The sequence below is a fragment of the Electrona antarctica genome (assembly GCF_951216825.1).
Source record: "Electrona antarctica genome assembly, chromosome: 12".
NCBI classification, from domain to species: Eukaryota; Metazoa; Chordata; class Actinopteri; order Myctophiformes; family Myctophidae; genus Electrona; species Electrona antarctica.
This window is the reverse complement of record NC_136793.1, coordinates 31240804-31261640: the sequence shown is the minus strand read 5'-3', so window position 1 is coordinate 31261640 and position 20837 is coordinate 31240804. Positions and strand designations below refer to the sequence as shown.

General features: G+C 40.7%; 2 protein-coding genes across 4 annotated transcripts; one reads left to right on the top strand and one right to left on the bottom strand.

Annotated features, from left to right (window-relative positions):
- Nucleotides 1-16: 16 nt before the first annotated feature.
- cUnh2orf68 (chromosome Un C2orf68 homolog) lies at nucleotides 17-2231 on the top strand. 2 transcript variants are annotated; one of them, XM_079516668.1, is made up of 4 exons: nucleotides 17-156; nucleotides 762-883; nucleotides 1079-1215; nucleotides 1324-2231. In XM_079516668.1, the coding sequence occupies exons 1-4, from the start codon at nucleotides 44-46 to the stop codon at nucleotides 1444-1446; spliced, it is 495 nt and encodes a 164-aa protein (XP_079372794.1). In that variant the 5' UTR covers nucleotides 17-43; the 3' UTR covers nucleotides 1447-2231. The 2 variants fall into 2 exon arrangements, with proteins under 2 accessions (XP_079372794.1, XP_079372793.1); XM_079516667.1 differs by having other exon boundaries at nucleotides 1070-1215.
- A 10182-nt stretch (nucleotides 2232-12413) lies between these two features.
- On the bottom strand, nucleotides 12414-19520 carry mat2ab (methionine adenosyltransferase 2Ab; the record flags this gene model as incomplete). 2 transcript variants are annotated; one of them, XM_079515528.1, is made up of 9 exons in its annotated part: nucleotides 19273-19519; nucleotides 18436-18513; nucleotides 16437-16559; nucleotides 16239-16351; nucleotides 15845-15988; nucleotides 15530-15748; nucleotides 15218-15400; nucleotides 14983-15116; nucleotides 12414-14186 (listed from the first exon to the last, which is right to left on the bottom strand). In XM_079515528.1, exons 1-9 carry the CDS (start codon nucleotides 19364-19366, stop codon nucleotides 14084-14086), a joined length of 1191 nt encoding a protein of 396 aa, XP_079371654.1. In that variant the 5' UTR covers nucleotides 19367-19519. The 2 variants fall into 2 exon arrangements, with proteins under 2 accessions (XP_079371654.1, XP_079371655.1); XM_079515529.1 differs by lacking the exon at nucleotides 12414-14186 and having other exon boundaries at nucleotides 14979-15116; nucleotides 19273-19520.
- Between the last annotated feature and the right edge of the window lie 1317 nt (nucleotides 19521-20837).

The window sequence follows — 20837 nt, the reverse complement described above, 5'->3', positions numbered from 1 at the left end:
ACTGTTCATTAAAGATAGAAGATTTGAACGTATAACGGTATAAATGGATATTTTAGGGGACGATGATGCACATGATGATTTGAAATACAAACGTTCGGGGCGTTTGGACATGAGCCATGGTTTCTTGCACCATATTCGAAGGAACCAGATTGCAAGGTGATTTTTCTGTCTTTCTTGGCTAACGCTGCTAACTAGCAAGCTCACATCGTTTAAACATGTGTTAATGTGGGTTACATTTGATTTCAAAATTCAGTGATAATTATATATAGTTGTTAGACCAACCAAATGTTACTACGCCCACGCATACTTGCTGCGCATGCACACAATGACATCGAGTAGAAGCTCGCATTGGCTGGCTCGCATTGATTATCCTATAATTCTAATTATTTAAATAAATAAATATTAATTATTTTTATATGTTTATATTTTAGTAATGTTATGATAAGGATCAATCGATTGATTGATTATTTATTAAAGTTTGCAAAGACAAGGAAAAAAGGATCAACCAGAAAAGCATTTTGGCTTGTTTCCATTGGTGTCTAACATACTCAATTCATCGAAAAACATGAATGACAGACAAATATACACAATGCTATGCAGAAACATCATATAAACGAGTGGTGAACAAAAATAAAGAAATATGTACACTACTGTCAGTAACCAACTCAGGGGTGGGCGATGTATATCTATGCTGTGCAATGTCCCAAATAATACTGCACAATCCATACAATAATAAAAGGTGAAATCTCTGTCCTGTTTAGAGATGACTATGATAGGGAAGTGAGGCAAGCAAAAGAGCTTCAACAAAGGAGACATACCGGTACTACAACTCCTAGGCGCCCTCGACGCCCTGACATTGAAGTATACCATCCCCGTCGAAGAAGTAAAGATAACTAACTCTGCTGTGTGCTGTCATCTTTGCACTGATGATTTATTGTTGGAACACTTTATTAACAGTTTGCAAACAGTACAGTGGTACGATTATACAATGGTGCTTAAAGGAGTGTGTGTGTGTGTGTGTGTGTGTGTGTGTGTGTGTGTGTGTGTGTGTGTGTGTTTTCATTTCCAGATGGATCAGAGCCTGGCATAGGTGCTGAGACTGAAGAGTGGAATGAAAGTGGGTCAAGTACAGAGACAGAGACCCATGGAACTGAACTATTCTGGCTTGACTACCAGTCAGATTCTGGCACTATTACATCCTTCATTGTCCACAAGGTTTGTACATGCATTTGAATGATGTTTCTGGCTATGTACTGTATGTCAAGTTATTATTTATCATATCATATTTATCATAGCATATCATATCCTTCTGTTGCACATCAGGGAGATAAGCCTGAGAGAGTGGTGGAACGTGTTGCAGAGAAGAACATCTTGGATTCAGCCATGAGAGCAGTGCTAGAGGTTCGAATTCGAAATGAAATGGACAAACGACGAGACAAACGCTGAGCAATATTCTAGAAATAACAGCGATGACAGACAAGCTGGAAGTGAAACATCCAGTGGAGCAGAGCATCATTTGATATGCTCCTGGTAGTCATATCATTGACAAAGCTGGCAGCGTCAGTGACTGGGAAGCGGATATCTCCCAACACAGCTGACTCTTGTGTTCTGAAGGCTCAGTGGCACTGAATTAACAGAGCTTAATGTAGAGTCAGACGGTACAGATTGGGGCCCAACTTTCATTATACTTTACAGTACATTGAACTGTCTGTTACCTCTGACTGTGCATGAGTTTACTATACTGTAGGCTCCTAGGGGAAGTACAGGCTGCAACGACACACCTGAAGATGACTGTCAGTAAACTATTGTTTGGTATTGGCCCAAGACTCCAAACGATAGCCAAGGCTGTGGATACTCTGTAAAATTCAGGAATGAAGTAAACCTTCCTACTCCACAGATCATATGTTCTGTCTCCTGTGTTTACAGAGATTTATAGTTGATAAATGTGATTGGAACTTTTCTTTATAGTGCTGAGAATGGAATGTCATTAGGTATGAATTAGGATTTCACCCTGTTCAATCCTCGGTTGAGTCGGTTACATTTGATGTAATTGGAAATGTCACCCTTTTTGTCAATTAGGAGCATTTAGGTCATGTAGACATGTTTGTTTGAAATTTTCATTGCATCTTGTATTTTTATTTATTTAGGACTGGAAATTTATTTTTGATACTGTGATGTATTTGAAGATGTCATTTCTTAGTTTCAGCTTTACATAAAAAAACTGGGTATATTTGTGTAGAATCTGCAGTCATTCCTTCCGCATGTACTGGATAAACAATTTCTTGGAGACGTTCAGAGACTATTTCAAAGTTTGAGGGTGTTATATTATACAATACAGCTGTTATGAGCATTATATGCAGTTGAATTCTTGTGCTTCATGACTCCGCAACAGTGTGGAAAACAAAAATCATACTAGTGTGAAGTGAGGGGCGCTCTTATCATCATACATCATCTCATTCTGGCCAATCACAATTTGCGTCCTCACTTTTCTGCCCTCGCTTTTATCTTCAATATGTACTTTGCTCAGCCAATCAAATCATCGCTATGGGGTGATCAGCCAATCACAAGCCAATGTTTGTGTTTACACAAACCCGGAAAGCTGGGTAATGGGCATAGGAGAGGCTAGCGCCCTTCAAAAAAAAAAAAGATAAATTAAAGGGCAAGGCAAAATATTGATAACAATAGAAATACAGGGAGATAAGCCATACAAGTAACCAAATCAATATTACTGTATACTCTATATAACATTCAGAAGCTATGTAATTGGCACAGCCACAGTAAGTGGTGGCAGTAAACTCAACTAAACACAATACGGAAAGAATTTACAATCAAATATCAATCTGTACAATCCGAAATTGCAATTATAAGCTAAAGTAGTTTAACAGACAAGTTGTAAATCTATCCACTCTGGTGTGGAATGGTGGATTTATCATTCAATGAGGCAACTGCCTTCTCCAGCTAAAAATAAGTGCAGCATAATGGCCTATATCCTCACTAGGGGGCAGTATGACGTTGTATTGACTATTCCAGCTCCAGGGACCATATACTCAATGTCCATAACCTCTTCAATCACATTTGCTGTGTCCCCTGATTACTCACCTGATTACTATTATTACTTCAAAATGAACTAAATGAACACTATTATAATATAGTCGACTGAACTGTGTTTAAATAGCATTAACTGTTGTTGGATGAAGCATGGTCTTCTGGTATTCTGTTATTACACAAGACATGAAATCCACCTCTGAGACGGAGCCAGGGATGTTGGTAAAAAAAAAGAAAAAAGGGGGGGAAAAAGACAAGTGAATACCGAAAACAAAGTTGATAGAAATATTTGTACAAATCAATTTATCAATATATTTCACCATATAGCCTACGAGTGCCATCGTCATGCATGAAACAGTAAGCTGGAGAACTGGGTTGGTGTGTGTGTGTGTGTGTTTGTGTTAACTGGTCATTATAGTTGGAGAGAACTGGGCAGTGGTCACCATTCAGGGGAGAACTGCACTTCATAACACATTTTAGAACCTATTTCTAATCCCTATATTTTACATTTGAAAGGGTACAATGTCTTTATGACATTCAATACAGATTAGATCTATCCATCATATTTCTTTACAAAAGCGCATCAGTGACCAGATGTCTCCAGTACAGTCAGTTCAATCCCCAATTCTCTCCAGTGCCCACCTAGGTTTAGTGCCCAGTTATCTACAGTGCCCACTTAGATTCATTACGCATGCAGTTCTCTGCTCACTTTGTTTTATCCATATCAGTTGTCATACAAACAAAAATGTATTATTATAATTCTCTAAATTCCGCGCCCACAATTCTGTGCGCACAACTTTGTGCGCAGTTCGGTGCGGCCAAGTCATAAACTGTGATGTATGCAGAGTATGCAGAACTTAATTTTCGTTTACACTTGTCTTACACTGCCTTCGTTCAAAATGTACGGTTTGTGTGTGTGTCTCACTCAGATTGCGCTTGCACATAGACACGTGTCGTCATGCTCTCTAGACGTGAGCACACCAAAGGTGCGCAAATGTCTAGTATCTTACAGAGGTGATGCAGGTTGTTATGGACCCGTCCTCTCCTGATGTTAAACATATAAATAGGTACTGAAACTTGATCAGTAGTGGCCTAAAGGTTAGATCAGTAGTGGCCTAAAGGTTAGAGGAGTGTACTTGTTGCTGGAAGGTTGCCGGTTCGATTCCCCAGAGTCCAGACGATTCCCCAGACCCCCCCAACCCCACTACTGAACAGCCCATGTGCAAGTCACTGAAACTGAATCTTATACAGTTGGTCACTGCTCAGTTGCCAACAGTAGGTTGTACTGGTCAGCTCTCAGGTTTGTGTGCGTGTGTGTGTGTGTGTGACAGTGTCATATGGTAAACATAAAATAAAAATAGAGCTGCAAGCATTTACAGGTCCTCAGTTTTGTTCAGAGAACGTTTCCCATGTTTCCACATCTACCCGATGGGATGGCACTGAGATACTTTTTTAACTCCATTACCAACTTTGAAGGGTGCAATCTCATGTATCTATATGACGTGATTTGTTGTTTACGCCCGGAGTCTTTGGACTCTTTAAAAGCTCGTTGGGAGGGAGACGTGGGTGAGGAGATAACTGAGGAGGTTTGGCGGGTACATGGGTCCTCTACTTGTGCAAGACATGCTCTTAACCGTGTCTACTACACCAAGGCCGGGTACATGGGTCCTCTATTTGTGCGAGACATGCTCTTAACCGTGTCTACTACACCAAGGCCGGGTACATGGGTCCTCTATTTGTGTGAGACATGCTCTTAACCGTGTCTACTACACCAACCATCATGTAGCTTTCTCTATATGCAGCTCCTCCCTGTTTTAGTAGGCCTACCACACTGCAGAATAGTAATAAAAGAAAAAAGAATATGAAGAAAAAAGGAAAACAAACAAAACAGCATTTGAAACACTTGTGTTTTTGGCACGTAACCCACAATCCCCGTCACTCTGTCACGTCACCTAAATCCCCGTCGCTCACCCCAGGCAAGCCCCCCAGGTCATCGTAACATCACGTGACATCAGCCTCCTGGTCACCCCAGGCAAGCCCCCATATGTTGATCGTTCCCCATCCATCCTTCCTCTTCGATGTCTCCCTTTTGAGTGATACCTGTCCATTTAAACCGATTTAAACTCTAGACGGGCCTGCCCCAAAGTTATTTGTGCACCCACGCCAGGCAGTCGGCAAAAACTTCTGAACAGGCCCGAAAATTAAGGCCCGGCCCTACCTGGGCCCTCATCAAACCCTGTACATTCAATACACTGCCCCCGCTGCCACCCTTAGATCTCCATATATGGAGCTGAACTGTTCTGACATTACCTATCTTGATCTGACTGCATCACACCCTGTACACTCAAGATACGCTCTATATATGGCCAGTGCAAGGGCGAGGTGGCCGTGCCGTATAGATTGCTCATATTGTTAATTCACAATGTGTAGGATATAGTGTATCTACATGGTTAGGGCTTATTGCACATTCTATAAAGGAGGACCTCATAATGTAATATTTGTAATCTGCCTTACTTCAAGAGACTTAATTTATTTAAACATTAAACATACTCAAATATTGTGTTTTGTGGTGACTGTTTGAGCTCAAATAGGTATGTACGTATGTATGTAAAATCTATGCAAAGTGTAGTTTACACAACTATCTCTGCCAGGCCAGATGGCCAAAGCTGGGGGTTAATGTTTTCGCCCCTTTCCGTTAGTTTATTTTGTTATGTAACCAAAACAAAATTGAAAATGTATTTGTAGCAAGGATTTGATCTCAATAAAGTAAAAAAAATAATATATATATTTTTAAACTAGACCAGTATAACATTTAAGCTGAAAGTTTGGCTTTTTCTCAGTGTGCAAGTTATAGCCGAGGAGGAGAGACTCATAGAGGATACAGGATAAACAAGTGAAAGTAAGTTACATAAGTACAATACGTTGCATTTGCACTGCCAGTGTCCATAACCTCAGGCATCAACTCAGATGTGTGTTTATGGCGTAGAATTGCGTAAAAACATACTCAAATATTGTGTTTGGTGGTGACTCAAAGCCTTAGGCTAATGTAAGTCTTCCTATACAGTAGTTACATGCCCATTTTATCTGCTGATTTCCGATCAAATAATGCAGTACTGAGCAATAAAATATTAACCTAAATGTGTTCTCATTGTTTTTATACCAATTTAAAGAAAGGTCATCACAAGAATGTCTGGTCAAGTAACATTTTTCAAATCTGCAGTTTAATACTGCTGCCCAGTCCTTTCAAAGAGATATGGAGCAAACACAACTTCCCAGGCCTGTGATCAGTAGGAGAGGCAAACTGTTCTTGACAAAAGCTACTACGATCCATCCTTTTAGAGAGAGAAAAAAATTAATTTGATCCCCACCATCATGAAAGATTAACTCAATGTTTTCATCAGTGCATGAAAAATGCTAACTTTATCCTGGGGGCACATATCTTACTAAGTCTTACACAAACCAATCTCAAGGAGGAGCACTCTCTGTGATGTTATTGGTGGAATTCAGACACTCCCCTTTGGATTCACATACCCTGCTCCAAGTTCCAACTGACTTCTCACAACATGTGACTGATGTTGTGAGAGTGTGTTTCCACGTCACTTACTCCACTGCTCACCAGATTATCTCCACTTTCCCCATTTCCCAATTGGCTAAAAGATTTCCAACCCAAATCAACTACTTTGTTCCCCCTCAGTATAGTTCCAACTTCCACATGATCTATTATGCAACAGGCTTGGAAGTCAGCAAGATGTTTAGCCTAGCCTTATTTAATAATAATAATAATAATAATAATTATTATGTTATGTATTATTTTCTATCTTTATTTCAAACTCAGGGGGGATCCATATCACAATTATAGAAAACAATAAAATAAAAAAAATGCGCATATCCAGTCATGTTTGCCAGTCTTGATGAGAACCTGACCGAACTGCATGGATGTACTGTACTATGGTCATTTGAACTGCATGGATGTACTGTACTATGGTCATTTGTACTATGAACTGCATGGATGTACTGTACTATGGTCATTTGAACTGCATGGATGTACTGTACTATGGTCATTTGAACTGCATGGATGTACTGTACTATGGTCATTTGAACTGCATGGATGTACTGTACTATGGTCATTTGAACTGCATGGATGTACTGTACTATGGTCATTTGAACTGCATGGATGTACTGTACTATGGTCATTTGAACTGCATGGATGTACTGTACTATGGTCATTTGAACTGCATGGATGTACTGTACTATGGTCATTTGTACTATGAACTGCATGGATGTACTGTACTATGGTCATTTGAACTGCATGGATGTACTGTACTATGGTCATTTGAACTGCATGGATGTACTGTACTATGGTCATTTGAACTGCATGGATGTACTGTACTATGGTCATTTGAACTGCATGGATGTACTGTACTATGGTCATTTGTACTATGAACTGCATGGATGTACTGTACTATGGTCATTTGTACTATGAACTGCATGGATGTACTGTACTATGGTCATTTGAACTGCATGGATGTACTGTACTATGGTCATTTGAACTGCATGGATGTACTGTACTATGGTCATTTGTACTATGAACTGCATGGATGTACTGTACTATGGTCATTTGAACTGCATGGATGTACTGTACTATGGTCATTTGAACTGCATGGATGTACTGTACTATGGTCATTTGAACTGCATGGATGTACTGTACTATGGTCATTTGAACTTTAACTTATGGACAGTGTAATGAGAGGCCAGTAGTGGATGTATTTGTAGCAAGAACATCCTGGAATGTCCTAGAATGTTTGGCGTCAAACATTCCATTGTATTGCATTACAAGCTTTTACAATAATGATTTTGCAAATTTAACATGGCCATGATTGCTTTATTGTGATAAACATTATTTGGTTATTAAGCAGTGTGTCCACCGTTGTACCTTTTATCAACATGATGGCATTAGTACTGATAAGGCATTATTTAGTACACTTCAATTCACTGCAAAAAGTGAATTGCAGATACTCCCGCGCTCTCAAAAATAGACTTTTTGAATAGAATTTTCTGACATTGACGTAAAAAGAATCATGTAAAATACGAAATGAAACAGATGCCTCATTTTGATTTTTACAATTCTTTTAATTTCTGTTACAAAATCTGAAATCAATATTTGCTTAGAATTTGACTCATGTGGTCAAAATAAAAATCTTGCCGGTATTTATATTCACATCTTATTATCGAAAATACTCAAACGCTACAATATAAGAGCAAAAGGTGTCTTGAAAGAAACAAATTACATTATAAAGTACAAACTCCAACTAATATTGCATCATACTGTCTTCACACTGTAACAGGCAACCCATCCCAACAGCTGACTAGCCACATTCTGACCGTCAAGCTATGACATTACCCACAGCTGACACTTGGACAATCCATTTCTTCTCTGTGAAGTGTTTTAGCGGTGAAAAGAATAAACATGATCTTTGAGTCCACGACATCTTCAGAAGATCTGTACTCTTCTTTGCAAACATTTGTTGTGTGAAGGATATGCTGCTACACACAGTACAAAGATTAATATTAACGTGACTGACATTAGCACAGTTCATCCAAAACATAAACAACACAGGCCATACAGTATTCAAAAGTTGATCACCACCAGAACAGAAAGGAGTCAAAGACTTATTTGAAGCATTCTCTTGCTCTACATGTTTAAACTGTAAAATACTATGAAGTTGCCACTTGCCACTGTGAATGGACTGATGAGCTTTCCCTTTCAAGGTTGTGGCAGTGTAACCCAAGTGAAGCCCCCCACATTCAGAGTTAAATATAGCATTTTGACAGAGCCAGTTTGCTAGTGAATAGACAGCTGCTACTGTCCAAGTGTTGTCAATTAGTGACACAAAATTGGAATGTCATGGTGTTACTTGACCTAAATTCTGTTCTTGGATACACTGTAAATGTACTGTATATGTAGCTACTGTTACTACAAAATGATGGTCGCCAAGCTTTCCGAAAATGAAGTACTTCCTTAACGTATAGTTATAAAATGACAATGATGATTCATAATAGATGATAATAAATGAAGACATTGAGGGCTCCTCAACGTTGTCCAGGCCAAGTTGAGAGAATGAACAGGGACCCCGACTACATAATTGAATACAATTATGTTGCAGATTAGACTTTTTCAATTACTTGTTTGACAGCACTGTCATTAAATTAATGTTTTTTTGTTCATGTGTATTTTCAGACATTTACCCTATTAAACCCTTAAACTTGAACGTTGGCTCTGTACTTGGTCTGCCCTTTGTCCCCTCTACACCAATCCTCCAGCTTTTGCAGATCTGCTATTATATTATATATAGCAAGAGTTTGGGAGGCTTCCCGAAGAGTTATTAGACCTGTACACTGAAACATCCAATACCCCTCTAAGAGGTGCCATGACAGCATACGTGGAACTTCCCAGTTAGGCGACTATCACACAAAAAGAGATACAATTTCCAGATAAAATCACGTAACCACAGAAACTAATGTAGAGGATCAAGTTTTTGGACTGCAGGGGACAACAGGTCTCTCAACATGCTTGGCATGTTTCTTTACTTAGCTCCATGTTTCTGTGCCAGTGTTAAAAAGCAAGCAAGCACAGGGTTAATTTCAGTCCAATGAAACTCTATCTACCAACAGTATGTATAATACAATGAGCTCATGGAACACAAAGTTCCATTCATTATTGTACAAAGCTGCTAAGAGTTCTGTAGCAAATTAACAGCCAGCCAACAAATTATCAAATTTACAGGATTATTCAGAATATACAGTATGTGTCATAGAAACTGGATTTGGTTGTTATTCTGACAGGTTGTGAAATAAAGCTATAACCCCATATGAAAAGGTCACATGTCATGGGGTGCAATAGCCACCAGGCAACAAAACAAACAACATTTTTTGTGTAGGCTAATGAGGCTAACTAGATAAGGTATTAAAGTGAAACATTAAATTGTTACTGGTTCAATTTTACGTTCTCTCTTGTCAATGTTTTCCCAAGGTGCGGTGACAAATAAGCTTTACATATTTTCTATTACTTTAGTTCCTAAACCATATTTGTTCATGTTAATATTTTAGTTTGGTTCATTTTAATGTGCCCAAAGCACAATTATTTTTGCAGACAGTAGTACAGTGGTGGAAAGAAATTACATTTACTCTACTGCACCCGAGCACAATTTTAGGTACTTCCGAGTATTTCTCTTTCTTTTACTCGCCCCATTACCCATTTCGGCCATTTTAAATCTACTAGCTCATAACCCGTTGTTACGCATGTCGTTACATTTATTTTATTTTTAAGTTTGTAGCAAAATGCTAAAACAACCAGGGATAGTGTTTTAATTTGAAATTCAACCAGGTATGTCGGTTTTGTCCGACCGGTTGTGGAATGTGGATTTTACAGACTTAGCTGCTGTAAATACAATAATTAATCAGAAATATGTACGGTGAAATTAAGGCTGTGTATGCCTCAATTCAAGGAATACAATCACATCACAAAACTTATACAGTAACATCGAGTTGGCACAAACGGACATTTATGTATTCATAAAACCGAGCAAGGACCTGCCTTATGTTTTGGTGGGCATTACATTGGGTGTAAACATACTGTACAGCCTTAAATTCATTTGTATCGTCTTATGTCTCACAGCATCCTCTTGACAACCTAGATTCTCTGTGGGGTTCAGGTCAGGCTAGTTGGCTGGTCAGTTCAGCACAGTAATACCATGTAGGCCAGTCAATCTAAGCTAAAGAGGCATGACTCAAAATAAATTGCAAAAGGAGTCAACACAGCCATCTATCAGGATATTTTAGAACACTTTGTGCTTCCGTATGTTGACAGGCTTTATGGAGATGCCGATTTTCCTTTCCAGCTTGATTTGGCACCTGCACGCAGTGCCAAAACTACTAGCAAAGGTGTACTGACTATGGTATATACCCATGGAGAATCTAGGTTGTACGGTCAAGAGCAGGGGTGCCCACTTTCTTTTTTTACTCGTAAGCCGCTTTCAAAATTACCAGCTCAACGAGATCTACCCCAAAAAAAAAAAATTATCCCATTGCTGAAATTTGTTTAAAAATGTAGGGAGCTTTGGAATAGTACAGTAAGACATGAGACATGCACACTTAAATGAGAAATAGAGAAAATGGAATTGGTAGTTTTTTTAATATATATATATATATATATATATATATATATATATATATATCTCTTTGTAATGCTACTGGCATTTTTGTACAACACTCTTGTACACATACGTGTACATCTGTAATCTTGTAATACAAAGTATTGCATTGTGGGTTTGAGCTGACAGGCCCTTTTCGATGTCAATCAAGTCACCTTAAGGTCAAGGTCACTGTACCAGACAGTGGCCTTGAGGTTAGTGTGTCCTCCCTGAAACTGTGAGGTTCGATCCCCGGCCGGGTCATACCAAAGACTGTAAAACTGGGACCCAATGCCTCCCTGCATGGCACTCAGCATCAAGGGTTGGATTGGGGGGGGTCAAATCAACTAATTAAATGATTCCCGAGCATGGCACGGCTGCGGCTCACTGCTCCAAGAGATGAGTCAAATGGAGAACAAATTTCACTGCGGTAACGTGCGAGACAAATCGTATACGACTTTGACTTTAATTCAAGTGGCAGATGTGAAAGTGTTTTTATATTTAAATTATATTTGTAGGACCATGCCATGTGATCTGCAGCCTTTGTGATCTACTGGTAGATCGCCATCTACCTTTTGGGCACCCCTGGTCAAGAGGAAGGTGTGAGACAGAAGACTCAATAAAAATGAATTACGGCTGCTATCAAAGCAAACCTGGGCTTTCACCTAAACAGTGCCACAGGCTGATCACCTCCATGCCACATTTGATGAAATATTTTGTTCAAAAGTAGCCCATACCAAGTATTGACTGCATACATTAATATACTTTTCAGCTGGACATTTCTGGATTAAAAAGTTGTCTCGTAAAATATTTTGAGATGAGTTTTTGATTTATGAGCTGTATGCCATAATCATCAAGATTAAAAAATAATTTGTGCAATGAATTGAGAATATATGAAAGTTTCACTTTTTGAATTATATTACAGGAGAACATGATTTTTTGCAGAATAGTCACATTTTTTGAGGAGCTATATACACACACATACCTCAACAAAACAATAAATCTAATACATTTCTCATAGACTAACCACATGGCATAAAGAATAGCGAAATAGCCACGCTCGTCACTCACATTGTGAACTTCTGCCATTTTCACCTTTTCTCTTAAGAATCCTTCAACATTATTCACACGCCATTACACATAACTATAATGTTACTATAAAGACAATGACAAAGTGTGTAGCAGGAAAGTAGCCATTTATTAGAACCAATATAATCAGAACATGAGGAAAACTGTATCCAATCCCTAGACAAGCATAATACAGTACAAGCTACTCTCTGGAACTTGGACGCATGTTGATAGGAGGGGGATTGATAGAAAGTGGTTCAGCTCAAGGGTGGGGAAAAGAGGAAATAGAAAAGGCACTCTTACGCTCACCGTAGCAAACAGGACGACCTCCCGACTCCAGAGTGGTAAAGGGGAACAAAACCAAATCTTGAAACCCTATCCAACACACAAGATGGCCATGTAAACAAGGCTGGTTTCTCTGTACAACACCAGCCAAACGTCGCCATTCAATCCACGAGGACAGGTGAAGGCCAGAACAGTACAAGACGTGTACAGGGACTTCTAATTCCCCACCCCCCCCCCACCCCCGCCTCAAACAAATACCCATTCCAAAACGGCAAAATATTTCACATTAGACAGTGACAATTCCTTGTGGAGGCACACCAAAGCTTTTCTGTAGGACACTTTGGAACCACAAGAGAAACACTGAAAAGTAATGATCATCAAGTAAGGAAACCATGTGTTAAAAAGCTGCCATCTGAATCCTCAGCTTCTCTGTATCCACACCAAGTTTCAGAGAACAAATAAATAGTGTCATGTTTAGATTTCTGTTCAGCCAATAAGAACATTGTGGAATACAAAACACTCCTTCAGGATAAGGATGGGAACCAGGTTTCTCTGTAGCTACACCTGCCATCAATCAATATTCCTAAGGAGTATATGGGAATTCCATCAATTAAAAAGATGGGACACTAAAAGAAACAGCGGAGTAGTTTAAAATTGAATTTCAATTATAAGACCATCCAAATTGTCCCCCAACAATCAAGTATAACAAATACCCCTCCAGATCAGAGCAGTGACACAGCAGCCTCTGACTTTTCTGTATTACGTCAGAAAACAGCAAAGATCTGTTGGGGCATGCGAGGCCTTCCACCCTCAGATTTTGGATCGCTCCCCAGCCCGCAATGCATAGCATTTTTCTGGAAAGAAAAGCATCAACCCTTGGCCCTTTTATTGTGCCATTCTAGCATCCTCCACAAAAAGACTGAGAATAAAGCTCAGATAAAAATAAAGTTTGGGAACAACCGTACCAGACTGACATGGGGGAATGTTGAGAAAATTAAACTACTGGAAAAACTGCATCGCTTCTCTAGGAAAAGGCCTTACAGATGATGATGCCCTGTAGATTCCCTACCAATAGCACCAGTAAATTAAGATGGGTACTGTGATTAACCTTATGGTAACACCAGCACACTGGAACACAAGACTTCTGATATTGACCCAGAATGTGGAATGCCCAGAGTGAACAACCAAACTGCAGCTACGCGGGGTCTATCACTGGGAGAGAGAGAAGGGAAATCGTATGCGATTTGTGTGGAATTCAATCTTACTCGTCTTTTAACATCAAAATTCTGAAACATGTGTCCTTGAATCTAGAATCTAGTACGACTCTACAAACGGGGAAAAGAGCGACAAGACAGGAAGGGAGGTGAAGAGAGAAAGGGATAGACAAGGGTTTAACTTATGCCATTATGAGAGAGGTTAAGTGCGTTTCACCCCCGGGATCTTGTAGGCTTCTCTGTAGTATACACCAACAAGCCTGGGGGGAAAGCTTAACAGGTTTAGTATTTGAGTTTTTTGGGCACCTCCCATGGGAAGGAGTCCCGGCCAAAGTGGCCGTAGGCTGCAGTCCTCTGATACATGGGCTTCTTCAGATCCAGCTCCCTGGAATACATAATCAGCACATTTAGCAGCAGTCACCTGAAGTGAACTTAGACGCATGTATCAATACTCACAAAGGCAGAATGCTCAAATCAGCCAGTGGGGAGTGTCAAGAGCCACAAAAGAAAACCATAATCAAAGAGGTTTATAAGACCATCTGATAAAGAGAAGGAGACTCATGAAGCTTTGACACTTACCAATACCATGTCAACCCAACTCATCCTTGAGCAGTGGGGACTGCGGCTTGCAGATGGAAAGCACACTGGTCCCATTTAAAAAAGGCAGTCTATTTGAATGTGAGCTAGAAAGCTTGAACATGCTGGGTACCTTATATGTCTTTATAGTCACTCACATGCACTACACCTGTCATACTGCATTAATCAGTTTTAATTTATTCTTAAGTTTACTTATTGTTTCACCCATGTTTATATCATTCTTCCTCTGTGCTATAGCTCTGGTAGTTTCAATGTGGTCATACTGCAAATAAACTGACCCTGCCTGTTAATCAAAGACACGGAATGCCTTTTGATTCAATTTACCCTTCAACACTAGCCTATATACACCTCTATAGTAGCAGAGCAATACAAAGCTTTAATAAGCCTACAGAACCCAAAAATCACCAGGAGTTGCACAAGAGGGCATTACGGTCATTATGCAGATCAAATTGAAATACAAGGAAAGGGTAAAGTATTTGAAACGTGGCTGCAGCAGTTCAAGCAAAATGGCAAGACTGTAAAGCATAAGAAAGAATGAGCCGCGAGTTTCTGATTCAGTGAGAATCTCAGACGATATACATTACCTCACAATGACCCCTGGGCGGAGATCAAAGTTCCTCTTTACAATGTCAAGCAACTCTCTCTCACTCTTGTTGGAGGTCCCATAGTGGAAGATGGAAATGGAGAGGGGATGGGCAACTCCAATGGCATAGGCTACCTAATAGAGCAGATGTGCATATTTGTCACACACACACACACAAGTTTGCCACCGCATATTACTCCAAGAGGCAAAGCCCAAGTCTTTAAATAATGCCTCACCTGAACCAACACTCTCTTACACAGCTCAGCCTTCACCAGGGACTTAGCCACCCAGCGAGCAGCATATGCAGCAGACCGATCTACTTTAGTGTAGTCCTTCCCAGAGAAAGCACCACCCCCATGCGCACCCCAACCTCCATACGTGTCAACAATGATCTTACGCCCTGTCAGGCCAGCATCTCCCTGTAATGAAAAGGGTAAGAGGTTGCAATTTCAGTGGCTGACAAGGATGCTTAAAATAGTTAAACATTAGCCAGGTTAGTTTTAGTCATACCATAAGTAGCTGTAAAAACATTGAAGTCATAAACGTACCTGGGGGCCTCCGATCACAAAGCGTCCGCTTGGCTGCAGATGGTAGATTGTGTCATCATCCAGGTAGATGCATGGAACAACCGCCTTGACGACCTTCTCCTTTAGGGCATCTCTCATCTCGTCCAAGCATACATCTTCATCGTGCTGTACAGAGACAACAACGGTATGCACACGCAATGGAAGCATGGCACCACGGTCCTGGCGGTACTGAACAGTCACCTGTACAGAATGTAAAATTACAGGGGTAAATTAATTGCACACACATACTTTCAAATGTGCAATCAATCCCCCCCCCCCCCTCCTCCTCACACACACCTGGGTCTTTGAGTCTGGACGGAGCCAGGGCAGTGTGCCATTGCGGCGCAGTTCTGCCAACTTGGCATTCAGCTTGTGGGCAAGGACAATAGTGAGCGGCATACATTCCACCGTCTCATCAGTGGCATAGCCAAACATCAGTCCCTGCAGAAGAAAGACAAACTGTTGGATCACCGTGGCTGCGCATCCTCAAACTCCACCAATAAGTCAGTAAACCTGCATCAGATTTTAGCCACCTTCCCTGCCATCCCCATTTTGGTAATATTATAGGAAAAATAAATATGATATTATATATAATAATAGCCCTTCTACAAGCTCACAATGTGTTTAGCGACACATTGTGACCTTGTAAATCGGCAATGCACGCTGCATGTCTGGTCAACAGACTACTGACCTGGTCCCCTGCCCCAATGTCCTCCTCGTTGCGATCCATGTGAACACCTTGGGCAATATCAGGAGATTGCTGCTCCAGAGCCACAAGAACATTGCATGTCTTGTAGTCAAAACCTTATAACAAAACAAAAATTACTGAAACCTGCAAGACAATTCAGGGAAGTGCAAATTAAATAAAAGTGCCCAAAATGTACCATACCTTTGGAAGAGTCGTCATATCCTATGTGGCGGATTGTATCACGAACAACCTTCTGATAGTCCACTATGGCACGTGATGTCACCTCACCTGCCAGGAGGATCATCCCGGTCTTGGCAACTGTCTCTACAATCGTTCAAAGGAGGGGCATTTGTGAATACATAAGATGTATTCACAAATACCCACATAAGATGAATACATAAAATGTATTCACAAACTACACAATGCATGAACAAACATCTGAGCTATCCTTCATCCGATGTGATTCGTGTACAGTGGCTGTACAGGAGGGGGGGGGGGGGGGGTTTCCAGGGAGTCCCTAGGTCAATTATTGATATTTAGTAAACAAACAAACCCTTTAACTCAAGAGTGTACCCAAACAGTCCATTTGGTTCCATTAGTACACTTTCAGCGTAATGCATAGTGGCCTAATGCATACCAAACTTTAATGCATAGTGGCCTAATGCATACCAAACTTTAATGCATAGTGGCCTAATGCATACCAAACTCTAATGCATAGTGGCCTAATGCATACCAAACTTTAATGCATAGTGGCCTAATGCATACCAAACTTTAATGCATAGTGGCCTAATGCATACCAAACTCTAATGCATAGTGGCCTAATGCATAGTGGCCTAATGCATACCAAACTCTAATGCATAGTGGCCTAATGCATACCAAAGTCATAATGCATACCAAACTCTAATGCATAGTGGCCTAATGCATACCAAAGTCATAATGCATAGTGGCCTAATGCATACCAAAGTCATAATGCATAGTGGCCTAATGCATACCAAACTCTAATGCATAGTGGCCTAATGCATACCAAAGTCATAATGCATAGTGGCCTAATGCATACCAAACTCTAATGCATAGTGGCCTAATGCATACCAAAGTCTAATGCATAGTGGCCTAATGCATACCAAACTCATAATGCATAGTGGCCTAATGCATACCAAAGTCTAATGCATAGTGGCCTAATGCATACCAAAGTCATAATGCATAGTGGCCTAATGCATACCAAAGTCATAATGCATAGTGGCCTAATGCATACCAAACTCTAATGCATAGTGGCCTAATGCATACCAAAGTCATAATGCATAGTGGCCTAATGCATACCAAACTCTAATGCATAGTGGCCTAATGCATACCAAAGTCATAATGCATAGTGGCCTAATGCATACCAAACTCTAATGCATAGTGGCCTAATGCATACCAAAGTCATAATGCATAGTGGCCTAATGCATACCAAACTCTAATGCATAGTGGCCTAATGCATACCAAAGTCTAATGCATAGTGGCCTAATGCATACCAAAGTCATAATGCATAGTGGCCTAATGCATACCAAACTCTAATGCATAGTGGCCTAATGCATACCAAAGTCATAATGCATAGTGGCCTAATGCATACCAAACTCTAATGCATAGTGGCCTAATGCATACCAAACTCTAATGCATAGTGGCCTAATGCATTGCATACCAAAGTCATAATGCATAGTGGCCTAATGCATACCAAAGTCTAATGCATAGTGGCCTAATGCATACCAAAGTCTAATGCATAGTGGCCTAATGCATACCAAAGTCATAATGCATAGTGGCCTAATGCATACCAAACTCTAATGCATAGTGGCCTAATGCATACCAAAGTCATAATGCATAGTGGCCTAATGCATACCAAACTCTAATGCATAGTGGCCTAATGCATACCAAACTCTAATGCATAGTGGCCTAATGCATAGTGGCCTAATGCATACCAAAGTCATAATGCATAGTGGCCTAATGCATACCAAACTCTAATGCATAGTGGCCTAATGCATACCAAACTCTAATGCATAGTGGCCTAATGCATACCAAACTCATAATGCATAGTGGCCTAATGCATACCAAACTCATAATGCATAGTGGCCTAATGCATAGTGCCTAATGCATACCAAACTCGGGGTCCTTGAATTAAACCATTCAGAAGCATTGCAGTAGAAAACAGGAGCACCATTTTCCTTACCACACGCAACTTTGGCATCGGGATCTTGCTTGAGGTGGGCATCGAGTACCGCATCACTGATCTGATCACAAATCTTGTCTGTAAACAAGAACCACAGTGTAGTTATAAAACCGTGCAACCACTATATGCTTGCACACAGGCAACTATAAAGCTCAGTCAATGATGACGCTTTATGGATTCGCGGAAAAGTCAGGGGAGGCTGGTTGTTTTTTAGCGCCATCCGCACATGTTCGCAGTGGGAGTGGCTGGAGGCCTTCCTTTCCTCCTCCGTCGCCATTTCAGCAGGCCGGGTGCACGTGCCGCGGGTAACAACATCAACCCGAGCCAGTGGAACGTGAATACACCAAATCGTAGATTTGGCATTTAACAGTGTCATTGACATAAACGAGCGTACCTGCGATCGCTTCCTGTCGACTCGGTATACATGTTTAATCCTTGTCGCTAACCGCAGGGCCAAATGAGACTCATTAATACCAAACAGAATGTTACTAGACGAATAACAGAACCGTTCGAGATCTATCCATTGTTTAGAAAAACATTGTGATAGTTGTGGTAGTGAGTATTCGGCTCACTGGGTCTCACATAAACCACGCGGCAGGATTATCTAATTTAGCTACGATTAGCTAGCGGAGGTTAGCTTTCACAAATCTGCTGTCCAACCTACTAGCCTACTACCCGCCTATAAAAGATTTAAGTGGCAATGTTTTCACCACAGTCTTTTGTTTTCTTCGTTCGTTCATTCGTTTTTGTGTGTGCCCAATGTCCATTAGAAATAAGATACCAAACGCATGAAGCCAATGTTTTATTTTGTACACACAATTATGCTGCGTGTCTTACCAGGATGTCCTTCTCCGACCGATTCTGAGGTGAACAAGAAGCAGTCTTCCTCAATGAGAGAGTTATGGAAACCGTTCATTTGTCCGTTCATCATCGTTCACGCTCCTTATTTTGTTGTGTGAAATATATAAATGCTATCTTCGCGACCTAATGCGAGCTTCGCACCGTTTTTACTTTTTACGCCTTGACTTGACTGTTTAGTTCCCGACCCTGTCTGCTGCTGTATGCATGAACGCGCCAGTCATTGCGCAGCGCTCCACTATTTAAGCAGTGGAGAAGACGCCGTTGACGTCACAGCCAGGGGGCCATACCATTTCCAACACGGAAGGGAGGGAAAACAGTGTGATGTAGTGCTTGTGTGGGATACAGCACGCCTTTGAAGTCCTGCTCAGTCAGCATCCACAGTACATCAGCGATTAGTTTTTACCAGTGGTTACACAACTTTTTAATTTCAAGGACCTCCATAACTCTGAGTCTGAGAGTATACAATAACTGGTCTGGACCCGTATGGTTCACATGTGTGTAACTGTCAACACGTTGTCTCTGAGTTGCAGACCTGTAAGGGTCTATTTGGACCATTGGACCCCTCTGCCCTCAAGTAACCCTGACCCCACTTTGAGAAGCACTGGTTTACCATATCAAGTCCAAGAGTTCACTGAGTCCTCTCGCCACACACACGCACAGCACAGCACAGCGCACACACACACACACACACACACACACACACACACACACACACACACACACACACACACACACACACACATACACACATGTAACCCAACATTGTAATTACAGGCCATTGAGCAGACGTTCTTATCCAGTGACTTAAGTAGGCCCTACAGTTTGGGTTACAGGTGTTTTATGAAGAGAACGACCCAAGTCTTCAGGACTGCAATCATAAGTCCTGTCACTTTATTGCAATATCTTATAAATTAGTTTCCTATACCTGTGTAGTGCGTAGACATGTGTTTTAATTTTCATAATCTCTGGCAGAGGTGGACAGAGTACTCGACCCCAGTACTTGAGTAAGACCTTTACTCCACTACAAGTAAAAGTAGCTCAGTGAAAATGCTACTCAAGTAAGAGTAAAAAAGTACTTGCTTTTAAATGTGCTTAAGTATTCAAGAGTACATGCTTTTAAAAATACTTAAAGTACAAGTAAAAGTAAATTTCTTATTTTTCACATCAACAAATTGCTGTAATGTTTTCACAATTCATTTATAGGACCTTGTAACTCTTGTTTCAGAGAAGTAACTCTGAAACCACCTGCACTGCATGCACTGATGTGCTTGCTTATAGAACCACTATGTTGTTGTAGATCTTAGTATAACATGATTATACTTTCCCTTTTTGATCCAATCTACAAAAGGTAGTTGGTTGTGCCGATCGTCCCCTCTTAACAACAGTATGAACACCGAGTGAGAGTAGCCCTGCCGCCGCTGGTGAGCAGAGGGGGAAGACACAGACACGGCTAGTATGAGAGCCGAAGTGTGTATGAAAAAAAATCTCACTCGTGTGAAGTGAGTGCCCAGTGTGGCTGCCACATGACGTCACGCATGCTG